At 38.4% G+C, this 13,393-nt stretch overlaps 1 protein-coding gene across 1 annotated transcript in view; it reads right to left on the bottom strand.

Moving 5' to 3' along the window:
• Positions 1-13,393, bottom strand: part of SV2C (synaptic vesicle glycoprotein 2C) — a 158,297-nt gene that overhangs the window by 63,081 nt on the left and 81,823 nt on the right. Inside the window, exon 4 of the mRNA XM_075182034.1 lies at positions 4,188-4,339. Within this exon, the coding sequence (XP_075038135.1) occupies positions 4,188-4,339 (152 nt within the window). The remainder of the gene's footprint in view (positions 1-4,187; positions 4,340-13,393) is intronic.

The following is a 13,393-nucleotide window of genomic DNA, read 5'->3' as shown; positions in this document are numbered from 1 at the left end:
TCTAAAATGGCACCTGCGAAAATGAGACATACGTGTGTGTGTGTGTGTGTGTGTGTGTGTGTGTGTGTGTGTGTCAGTAACCACCTCTGTCACTCCCTGTTTTCATATCTTATCATATATTCAAACAATCACACAATATATCACCTTTCACGTATTTATTTTGTCAGGAAACCACTCCTGACCTCATTAACTTGTCACAAACCGCACTTTGCGCACTCGTGAAGATTACTGTAAGGGAACACACAGGACTCCAGTCTCAATCTCACTCTCACTTATCTTTTAGGCTACAGATTTAACTGGTCCCTTTCCCACCATTGGCACACATTTCCACAAATCTACGCTCTGCCCGGAGCAAACCTATGACTTAATTATCCAATTGCGCACACTTGTTGTTATGATAGCTAAAGGAGTTAACACTTCCCACACTGGTATACTATGCTCCTTGTTACACGTAAGTGAGCCCTGCACACACTAGCGATCCAAGGGTTAACACTTAACACCTCCAGGCTCAGTTACACAAATGTACATGCAGGCACACACTAGGCTTGGTAGACAAATGTATTAACCATTCACACATCAGCATTATAAAGGTTAACATAGTCAAGCAATCTTCCTTAATAGGCTGTGAATTCATTTAGAGCAATAAGGACAGCACTTATTACAGCACATTTTTCTATTTAATATACAAAAATTACAATGCTTACACAGGTTATAAAAACATTAAGATGACATACATAACAAAACATGTAAAATACAATATAAAATTCAGAATATAAACTTACATTAGTTGTATAATCTGCGCCAAGGGAAATTGGCTTGGAAGCTGGACAGCTTATCAATGTTGATTGATTTCCCAAAATACTGATTTTTTTTTAACCAGTTTCATCTTTTTAAAGATACTTTTACACCTTTCCCCTCCTCCAGGGGTTGTTCTCCCCTGAGGGGGCCCTGTGGCACCGTTTACAACCACAATTTGCATCTTACCTGATTTAATACCCAGTTCCAAAATGTGACCTAACTTTCCTGTGGAGTGTCACACAGACCCGATTTTATTATTAAGAAATCCAATACAAATTTACGAATTTATAGATACCAAACAGAATAGGTCCAGTGTCTTAATTGAGCTGATACTGATTACCTCTCCTTCTCTGCATGACAGACAACTTTATTTGATGTATGGGCTGTCCTTCATCATGCTATTTATGAATATGTGGTTGATCAATAATTATATTGATTGTAAGTTGCATTTTGGAAACTGAATTATATTTGTCTATATAAAATATAGCAAGCCATCATTATTGTGTAAGACCACAAGCCATGAACGGCTCCTTAAATTCTCTCTAATGTCTTTTTAGGTGCCAAAAACCTAAGTTCACCTAGTGCACCCCATGAGGTCTTCGAAGCTGTTTAGTTCCCTAAAGGTGACAAATGTTATCTTGTAACACAGGGGCAAGCTCCAATTCTAAATAGATTCATCTGATACACAATATTTACAACGCAGTTATGATTAGGCCTTATTATTTGTTAATCCTTATAAATGTAATTCCTCCCTGTTCACTACAATATACACACAAACACACACACACACACACACACACACACACACACACACTATAATATGCACCCTTATATCCCTATGCAGCATGCAGGAGAACCACTCTAGCATGCATACTATACTCAGTCGGCATCACTAGTACATGGCAGTGCTTTTTCTCCACGTGTTTTCCCCACACTTTTTGTTATTTCTCTAAAATAAAGATGATCCATCTGTGTAGACATTCATAAAAAATTAAATAAAACGTATTTCCCTCTTGCCTTGTTATCTGCCATATTGCATAGTTTTCACAGTGATTGTTATCAGATCTTCAAACAAAACATAATATTAAGTAAAATGAGCGCTGAGTGAACAATTCGTACACAATGTTGATACTTTGTATTTATTAGTGAATGTGACACCCAATGCCATTTGGGAAGACATAATTGCCCACTTGAACTCAGTAACTTCTTACATCACCGTAAGCATTAATAGCTGCCGATTTCCTGAAATAATTGATTAGGCTCACACAGTGCTTTGGAGGAATTTTAGTTCACTCCATCTTGCAAAATTGCTGCTACCCAGTGACATTTGGTGGTTTTTGAGTATGAACTGCCTCTTTCATATTCATACTTAATATCTTGATGGAGCTTTGATCTGTGCTATGACTCAGCCATGCCAAAACTATACATATTTTGTTCTTCAACCATTCTGGTGTAGACTTGTTAGTATGTTTCAGATCATTGCTTTGTTGTATGACCCAGTTGTGCTTCAGGTTTAGTGCATGGACATTCTTCAGTAGAGTCCTCTGATACAAAGCAGAGAACATTATGGCAAGTCTGCTTGGTTCTGCCACAGTGATGGATGTCCAAACAATACTTGACTGTTAGTTTAAGATTCTTATGGAAGAATACGTTGTTAACTAATCTGCAGTCATAAGAGAGTGAACGCCATTGGAAAACATTCCACTTTTAATTAAATTTTCTATAGAACATTGTTCAAGACTCTTGAGGATCATCCAAAGGACTTGTTTGTGAACTTGTGGTTAGCACTCATGATCCTATTTTACCCTTGCTTCTTTGCCATTAATAAATTTTTCCCCAGGGTCTTACTGGTGCCATGAACACTGACCTTAACCAAGATGAGAGGCCTGCAGATCTAGATATATGTTGTCGTAAGGTTCATTGTGAGTTCCTGGATAGTAATACACCTCGATCCTCCATGTTTGACCCAAATAGCTTTATAATCTGTTCTAGACTGAAAAGCTTCAAACCCCTTTCTTTCTAGAGGTTTTCAGGAATTGTTTTAACATGAGGTGCCTCTAAAACATGTGTACTAACAACTTCACTCTAATGTTTAGAGTCATAGCTTATTTATAATTGGTAAAGTGCTGGCCTTCATACTACTACAACCCACAAAAAATTGTCCCAAATTCACACACACACTTATTAGAGTTCTTTTAAAAGCAGTTACTATTTAGACCATAAATGTTTTCATTTTCAATGAACTATATAGATCAGTCAGTATACTAGAGAATATTATGTACAATATTATTTTCATGCAGTCCACATTCCCTCCACATTTATTGATAAGCATCTCCTGAATGCATTTTCCTGAATGTTATTTTTTCTTGTAATAAAACATCTGCCCAAGCATTTTTCATTTCACTTGGGGCTTAACAATCTGGACGTTTTAACTTTCTTATTACCTTTTTTTCTAAGAAACAGTTGGTGCATTTCCATTAATTTTGTTTCCTGTGGGCTAACTGCGGCATTTTTGCAATTGGGTAAATTTAAGTGAGCATGAAATCACGAAAACATGAATCAGAGAGTCTGGAGTCATATTTAATTTTAAATCTCTGATCTATGTTCCAACAAAATAGAAAGCAAATTGTGGTGGCTGTAAAAGTGCTGTGCACGCTATATTCACATTATATTTTAGGGCATAACAAAATAGGTAGCAAAGATCATAGCCCCCATGCACTTTCCACCCACCCCTCAATTCCCTCAATGTCCTGGCACAACTTTCAGTCTCTTGGTGCTGCTGCTTAACTAGTGCTGCCACTAGTCATGAATTAGGCTGCATGCTAGTGCAGTGATAGTAGAATACTAGAAAGAAATCTACTATCTTATTGATAATTCATTCTGCTGTGGTTTCTTTTTCCGTTGACTTCCACAACCAATCAGAGGTCAATGAAGGAGAAGTAACTACAGATAATTACCAATGAGAGAACAGGAAGTCTGCTAGTACTATAGCTACTATGTCTGAATCAGTGGGCAGTATAATTCCTTTAAGCTAAGCAATAAATTTGTACTTTTGTTCTCCGTACTTTGATAAAAAGTAGCAGTTCATGCAGAATTCATGAATAGGCAAAAAAGGGACAGCCCATTAGTCACCTTGATTAATCCAATTATGCAACGATATGCACCCTATATTCTACCATTTACTTTCTTACTATGATCAAAATGATGACACTCAAGTATTTAGCTATTTATTGTGAATGATTAATGATGACTGGCCTGTCATTTCAGCATTTCATTTTGCTTTACATTACTATTATGGCTCTAGCTTCAGTTTTGAAGTGTTATGTTACAGCATTGGATGTGAATCTTGTCACATTTTTACAATACCGGGAACAGAAAACTCCACCTACCATAATGTGGAATAATGGCCCAAGCCATGGCGGAAGCATATATTCCCCCGATCATCCAAAACATACACAACCAACTGAGATGTTCTCCACGTTTCTCTCTAGCAAGGACTTCCGAAAAATAGGAAAATGCGGTTGGAAGTGCTCCCCCAATCCTGTAAAAGTTATAAAGCATATAAGTCAATTATTTACATTTTGTGATCAGACTTTTTATTTTTGATTCAACAGTTTTATTTGAAATTGATTGTTTTACCAGTCCTCAAAGGTAAGTATGATTGACAGTTCCTTCAAACAGCAAATAACACCTAGTTCATAAAGCTGTATTTTATAACGTGGTTCAGATGATGTGTTCGGAAAGGGAATTGCTGTTCAAATACAATTTCTAAAAGTAGAGTGTAATTATTTTAGATGTAAGAATATGTAACAGATATAGGTCATCAGGGCTGGGTATATTTATTCTAACTGCATAATAGATACATACATAGGGCAACACCATTCAAAGGACATCATATAATTGTTTTTATAATGAGTATATTCTAGTTTTTTCTTTTCATAAGAGAAAATCAGGAACTAAAATATTATAAAGTTAGCCAAGATGGGTCAAGTTTTTATCACAACAAGAGCTGCCATAGCACAGGCCAGCAACTGACTCCACCGACTTTGCCTAAGATCATAGCAAAAGTGAACTTCAATTTTGAGATGGAGACTCTGGGAATTCCGTATTCCACGGCAGCCACTTCCCCACTAGTGAAATGGCGTAGTTGGCATGTTTATGTTACGGAGGGAGCCCCGCCTGGACCCCCCATTAGTTAGACATGACTGGTCCTCCTGGGCCTTAACGGTTTTTATTTTATCTGAGAAGTTCACATTGTTTAAGTTTAAATACATGGTTATAATGGTCTGGTCTCCATACTGTAAAAGAAGACGCCACTTATGTTTATGGTTTTGAAATTCTAACTTTATTAGCTGACTGGCTATACTTGTATTTGACTACTTTAGAGAGGTGACTATGTAGTATGCCTGTGTTTTATGATATATGGTTGTGTTCCCTATCTACTATGTACCCCTTCCCCCCTAATCTATGTCTTCTCCTTCCCTTCCCCTGTTTTTGTTCTGTACCTCCAGAAAATATCTTATAAAAGTCAACAAACTTATCTTCAGTTAAGAAAAAAAGTTAGTCACACACGATGTAAAATCACGTTTAATATTTGGCAATTGACCCGACATAGCAGTGCCTGATACATAATACAATGAAAATTATTGGATCATTCGTATGCATTTTGGTAGATGTGGTTGAAGTATGATCGCTATTGGCCTGTGTGGACAGAGAACTTCAGACCACATTAATAGGTCCCAGTCAAGCTGGATGTGATCCATTAACAACCCTTCAGTACAGGCCCAGAGTAGCATCACATTCAGAATGGGTTGAATATAGTACGATCCATGAGAGTTCTAATTAACATAGTAATTTGTTTGAAGACTTTAATAAGAATTATTTTTCAACTAAATCTATTTTGTCAGGCTACTTGTTGATTACCAGCAACGTTTTTTCCCAATAGGAATAATGGAGGAGGGAGTGTTGACTGGAGGTACATGATCATGTGTGGGCTGTGAAATCAGTAATTCAGGACACGTTCACTCCCAATGCCTAAAGCAGCCGGAATGCTAAATACAGCCATAGTTGTACTGTAGGTGAGTAGTGTAACATCCAATTTCCACCAAATAACCATAACATTAATGTAACCAGAGAAATAAAAACATGCATGATTTAAGAAGAGACACAAAATAATACTTTCAAGAATAATACGTGTGCTTGGAGATTAATATTGACTTAGAATTCTATGTTATTTATTACCTGTCTAAATTCCCATTATCTAAAACATGAAAAATGGGTATTTGTAAAGCTGACAGACACAGTGAAGTAGATCTCCACAACATAAATCATTGGTGTAGATCCAATATTACATGACAGCCATTATTATAATTAATCATTTTGGGTGCAATTTTATCAGTGAGATAGAATAGCCATAACATTTTATGACAATCTTAAAAATCGCATTGATCATTTGCACAGTATTTAAACCACAAGCCTCTGCGGCAGATACGGGGAGATATGGCTTATGGTATTTTAAAATAAAGAATACAAATACTGTCACACATAAGGATATAAACACATACAGGAACAATTATAAGTAAGTTCTGTTCTAAATACTATATTACTGCTTATTTATATTGCGATCTTCTCTTCTTGCAACCAGAAGACTACATATTGACATGATACTGTCAGGGACAAATGCAGGATTTCTAGAGGGGGGGGGATTTCCATTCCACACTGCCAGTGTATGAAAGGGAAGTGGCTATCATTTGAGACAGTGCTAGACTCGTTTCCATCTCTTCCTATCACCTTCAAATACATAGGCGGTGGTAGCAACTGTCCTGATTCTGGTAAGACAATCCAAATTTTATGTGACTGTCCCGCTTAGTCAGGACTTTGTTCCAACTGCAATGATAGTTGTGATGGATGTCCTATGTCACACTGTACTGCTAGTCAAGGGTGAGCTGCTTGCATATAACTGTAGTGCTTGCAGCTTGCCCTTAATGAGCAGTACAATGTGAAGTGGGACATACCTCCCAACTATTGGGGGCAAAGTCCTGACTGAGTGGACTAGTCACATAAAATCAGGACTGTCCCACCAGAATCAGAACAGTTAACAGACAGCGCTGCTCTCTTCTACCTGTTCTTGTATTTTTCACCACCTGCAGTTGCTGGTCTCTTACGCAGAGTTGCTGTTTGTCTGGATCCTGGAATGTTGGAGCTCTGTTTTGTAAAAAGCCAAAAGAACATAAACTATGGAAAGTCTAGCAGTGAGTGAACCCATTTAGGCCTCCCTCCCCCCAGATGTTAAATATAGCACCTACATTTAATAATTAGGCCTGCCTACCTGAAACCAGCCCAACATTAAGTTAATAGTATTCAGATTTAATAAAAAGACCTATTTTCATTCTTCTAGCCACAACATTAAATTATTAGCATTCACATTTAATAAATAGACCTATTTCCTCCTTTCCAACCCTGACATTAAATTAATAGCCTCCACATCTAATAAGTAGACCTATTTCCTCCCTTCCAACCCAACATTAAATTAATAGCTCTCACAGCTAATAAATAGACCTATTTCCCCCAATTAGCCCCAGCATTAAATAAATTGCATTTAGAATTAATAGACAGACCTAATATATATACAAATAACCCAGGGCATAAAACTTACAATACCACTGACTATAGTAGGAAGCATAGTGTAATCACCTCTAAGGAATAGAAATATGACTCGCCCTGTGAAAGAGGGAGGCAGGACGCATACCACAGACGGGGAGCGTAGTGGTCCTGAAGAAGGGGACCAGCCTGACAACAGTCCTGGCTAGAGGGGAGGGGGTTTCTCTGCAACTGGAAACCCCCCCTCCCTCCCTTGTGTGTGCCTGACTGTGGGTTGTTCAGCAAGGGTCTGGCAATACTGCTCTAAGTGAAACAAGTCCCTAGATGAAAATTCTCAGGAAATATAAAGATCACTCCATGGAGCACAATTTGACACATTAGAGCTACTATCAATGAGAGAGGTAGGATTCTGGCAGACAATTACTATTACAATGACTATTACTGCATAGATATATGGCCTATCAAGTAAAGAAAGAGGACTTATTTAGTAGTAAAAGTTGAGACGTCTTTGTGACATGATTTTTTCATAGCCAATATAAAACAATATTTCTCATTACATCTATTCCAATTTATTCTATTATGTTAATTCATGATTAAGCTGGTAAATCTAAGACACATGAAAGCATATCTCCCAATATTCATATTTTCCTAAACTACTTGGGAAAGAGTTGAAAAGATATCAAGTAAACCAGATATACCCACTACACCAGGGACAAATCCAAAGGTCCCTAGCAGGTACCCAGAACCCCCCCCCCCCCCCCCACACACACACACACACCATGATTCTTTATTATCCTCATACATTTTTACATGCAGCAGAAGAGGTGAGTGTGGAGGAGGGGGATAGCATCTATATATTCTAATAACACTAACAGTGTGTAGTATAACAGTGTAGTAGGGCACAAAAACTCAACCTTGCTGGTGCACAAAAAATACCTCTGTGTCAGAGGTAGATTTTTTTTTTAACTGAAATTAAAGAGATGACATTTTACTGCTATCAACTCAATCAACCCGTTTTGGATTTGTTAAACTTGGACTAATCTACATTAGCAATAATTTAACAGTTTCAAGGTGATGAGTACAATACTCTTTTTTTTCCTCTCTTGAGTACATCTCTTTGATATAATACTTAGGTTCACATTAGATGAGTTATGTAGAGAACATGGGGCTCCTGTACAGATGGACGCATTTGTTCTTGTGTGGAGAATAAATGCTTAATATCACCAGATAATAAGCACTCAACAAGCTGTATCAGGCCTATAATTAAAATGTAAGGGTATCTTTACTAAACTGCGGGTTTCTAGCTGTCATTTTGTGAAATATACTAAATAAATGATAACTACAATCATTTATTTAGTATTCTAGTGACCAAAATTTTAGCTTAAGTTGACTCCTATTGGTTTTTATTTCAACAGCCATGGCCTGATCATTGGAAGAAATATGTGAGTAGCTGGGGCATACTGTATATGGAGGAGCAGGTGTTATTCCTGAAGAAACAACAGATAGTAGAATAAGATGCTAATTTCATCTAACCAAAGCAAAGTATGCTCAAAAGCAGTGATGTCTCCTCATACCCATAAGGCATTTGACTCTATTGAGTGTGGATATTTGATAAAGATCTTGAATTACTGGGTGTCAAACAGATTTGACTGTTGCACTCAGCTTCTACAGCTGTGGTTAGAATCAATTCTCACTGATTTCAACCACCCTTAGTTTTGCCACAGGGACCAGATAAAGTTTCCCTTTCTCCCCTTCTCTTTTTTGCTCTGTCAAAAGAACCCGTGGTCATTTTCATACATTTTATTGCTTTATGTGAAAGAAGCCCTGAACTTTGTCCCTCATCATTGTTCTTCTCCATTTAGCTACCTATGTATGTAAATATTCTAGACCCATAGGTTCTCACTAGAGCACAGTGCCAGGGATTTTGGTTTCACCTGACTTACCTTTGCACTGTTTGTACAGATTTCAATATCTTCGTATAAAAACAACCACCACTATTTTACCTCCTTTTCATCTAGATTCATTTGAGATGAAAGTGAGATTGTGGTCAAGACTACTTCATTTCATTGATCATATAATCATGTTGAAGACTGGCCTTTTACTGGTGGGAAATCACCTTCAAACAGAAGCAGAGAAATGTCCATAATGTCTGCTACGGAATGTAAGACATCTGTTCTACCAACAAAACAATTTTTAATCAAATTGGTTAATGTAGCACTCTCAATGTACAATCTTAACTGGCTAGCAATCATCAAAGCTCCACAAAATCTGTTCATTTTGAATAATTTCTTCTAAAACTCCTCTTTAAATTGTGCATCTGATTTAGTGATGTGTACTTTAGATATTATAACATGTATCTTTAAAATACTTTAAATCATACTTCCTTTCCTTTTGTCAATGTTAGTTGCGTTTAATTGTTTTGTATGCTCTATCACTACTTTGTACTAACATTTACAATCACTTAATATAAAGCCTTCAAGGGGTGGAGAGCACACATTTTAATGGTCATTTCCACTCTGCAAAATGGACCTCAATTTTGCACCAGCTCGGAGGGATTAGTTTACTACACTGTGGGTTTGAAAAAGTTGAGATGTTCCCTATAGCAACCAATCAGATTTTAGCTGTCATTTTGTAGAATGTACTAAATAAATGACAGCTAGAATCTGATTGGTTGCTATAGGGAACATTTACACTTTTTTAAACCCGCAGTTTAGTAAATTAACCCCTAGGTCTCATCCTGTACCTTTTAATGGGACACATTTTGCATCACCAGGCACAATCCAAGCAAGGTAATAAAATGCTTTGCACACACAAAATTGCCACCAGTAATAAAGACAGTCCCCACACTCTCATGATGAAGTAGAGATGAGCTATATTGTAAAAACTGCTGGTGTGATTTGTTTCTAGGTGTACCGTGCGGAACTGCCCCTATCAGTTTTGTTTCCGCTCTGAGTTCCGGCAGTTTGCACTGTGCGGGTCGGTCATTTTTATAGTGATATTTCAGTATTGTTTTTTAATATTTTATTTCTATTTGGACTGGCACAGATAAAAGAAGAAAATAAGGTTATATTGTATATTTAATAAATTGGTAAATGAGGCTTTTGGGGAGTTATCCAATAAGAATTGTGTTTATTATTTTTTTAAAAATTCCATTTATGAAAGTTTTGAAGTTCAACAGCGAACTAAAAGGCATGGCATTACAAAAATCACATAGGCATGGTGTATAGGACATGTTTATAATAGACCGGCTCAGCTTAACAGTCATTCGATAGAAGATGGTACACCAGGTTAACCCAGTGGGCTGAAAATGGAGAGAGCCAGGGTGAGGCATATGTCCTGCAGCAGACCTAATATGCCTCTGCCATGGGGTAAAGGTATGTGGGGGGGGGGGGGTGCCAGGAGCTGACAGGGGATGTCGGGGAGGGGGGGGGGGGGGTAGGTGGCGGTGAATAATAACTGGTGGATGTTTACAGTGTGCCAGGCAGTAGGGTGATGTGAGTATCAATCACCCCAGACTTTGTGAAAGGAAGCCACTTTGTTGTTATTAAGACTAATTATGTATTCCATCCGGGACACAAACCATATACGGTTGACTACCTCCTGGTGCAAGGGGATGATTGCTTTTTTTCCAATTGCGAGCTATCTGAACCTTTGCGACACAGGAAATGTGCAGGATCAGCTTGTCAGTGGCTTTGTCTAGGTGGGGGATGGGGGCACACAAGAGGCAGTTGGCAGAGTCAGGTGGATGGTGACCCCAGGGACATCTGCAATAAGGGAGCTGATATCGGCCCAAAAGGAGAACAGTGCTGGGCACATCCATCATATGTGTATACAGTCTCCCTGCTGACCACACTGCTGCCAGCATGCATCAGAGGTGTTAGGGAACATAGTATGGAGGCGTGCGGGGACCAGATACCATCTGGTGAGAACTTGGTAGGAATTTTCTTTGATGGCCACGCTAATGGAGCATTTATAAACCCAGGTGTGGATTGTAACCCACTGTTTCTCGCTCAAGGGGTTGCCCAGGTCATCCTCCCAGGCTGCTAAGTAGGGGACTGGTGGAGGGACCGATGGGGCTAGGACAGAGTGGTAGAGGAGAGAGATGGCCCCCTTCAAGTTGGCATTATAAGTACAATTACACTCTAATTGGGAAAGAGGGGAGTGGATGGGTGAAATGAAATATCGGATATGAAGGTGGGAATGTGTTGTCTCTCGTGTAAGTCTGAAAAAACTTGCAGGTCAAAACTGCCCTCTATGTGGTGGAAGTGTGTGATCCCTCTGGCCCTCCACTCCGAAGCCACACCGGCTCACAGCCAGGGGGAAACAGGCGGAGAGACTTGTTTGTGGAGTCTCACAAAGAGAGAGTGTGACACACCGTGAGAATAACATAGGCCAAGGCCGGGTGGTGCCGTTTGGGAAGCCAGGGAAGAAACTCCAGCAAAATTGTGCTTATTATTTTTTACTGTTTTGGTGTAGTTATCAGGGGTCTTGTCCAGTATTGTGGGAAAGTTTCTTTGTTAATATCCCTGCCCATCACATCTCAGGGGCCGGCCAAAATACCAGAGTTGATTTAGGACTGATCAATAAATGCAAGTACAACTCTTCAAACTTGTATTGCTCAAAAATACTTTGATCTTATACATCTACTCATATTTACATGAAAATATTAAGAAATGTTACACATACTCAAGATAAATTGTGACAAATTGTGCAAATGTGATTTCAAAGGCACTCATTATTTTACAGGGGAATTCTGGATGTGCTATCGTTCTTTTAATATGTTAATTACAAACTGTATTGAACCAAGACATACTAATATCACTGTTTATGAAATGAATATTCCCTAGGAACTAAGCCATAATAAAGATTTAATTACAGCTCTAGGAAAAATGTAAAAAAACAACCTACACATCTTCCCAATATCATATCCTGATTAATTTGAATTAATGTTGTAGCCAATAACTGGCCAAAATGGAATCTAATTTCCCCACAAATTGAAAACTGGTAAATTTCAGCTGTGACTCATTTACAGGAGGTAGAAGACAGTGAAATGTGTGCAGTGAATCCTCGGCATATGTTGAAGGTAGACTAGGAAAAAAAAAATCTCTATATTGATACTTTAAAGATGGTGGAACCCATGTTGGTGAATGCTGGGTGGCACTTGGTCTGTTTCAATGCATGTGTATTTAGGTCAACTGTGCATTTGTCATGTAGTTCAGGGCAATGTTAGAGGCCATCACTTTGTATACAGACTGTTTGCCACTGTGGCACGGTGGGTACCTGCCACATGTGAGGAAGGGGTTAAGTTCTCATGGAGTCTGATTGTTCAAACACTCCCTGACATAACTGGACAGGGTTATTTTCTTTATAAGGTATGACAGCCCAGTCTGAAAACGGTCTACCAGGAGGAAAGAGTGTGCCTGTAAACCGCTATCTAGCTTTGAGCTATCAGACTGGTATCATTTGCTATGAGTTTGTTTGCTCTGTTCTGTTTGTTTTATCCTGATTACTGCACACCTGCTGCTGTGTGTGGTTTACCTGTACTACTAACAATGAAAGGCACAATATTGAATCTTGATCCATGAAAGAAACAAAGTGCAGCATAATCTATTCTATTCTGTCTAGGGTCTGCCAACCTTCTTTTATTAAAAATGTTTTTGCGCAAACTGTTTCCCATGATCTCCATGAAATGTTTCCTTTGTGGTGGCCTGATGTCATCTGGAGATCCTCAAACAGCACAGAGTAATGATTCACCATAATTCAGGTCAGGTGGTTGGGAGATTTTTATAAAGTGGAATAAGCCTTTAAGAGTATTTACTGTACACACAGGCACTTGAGCTGCTTCACTGTACTCCTCATACTGTGAAACAAACTGAGGGATTAATATATGCAGAGTTCACATGTAGTCATATGTGGAGTGTGCTGAACATAGAGATACCCTATTTCAGTCTAATGGAATTCAGCCCATGTGTATGTTTCTAATAGGCTAAAATGA

Source organism: Mixophyes fleayi, chromosome 1 (genome assembly GCF_038048845.1).
Source record: "Mixophyes fleayi isolate aMixFle1 chromosome 1, aMixFle1.hap1, whole genome shotgun sequence".
Lineage (NCBI taxonomy): Eukaryota > Metazoa > Chordata > Amphibia > Anura > Limnodynastidae > Mixophyes > Mixophyes fleayi.
This window is presented reverse-complemented; position numbering and strand designations above follow the sequence as displayed.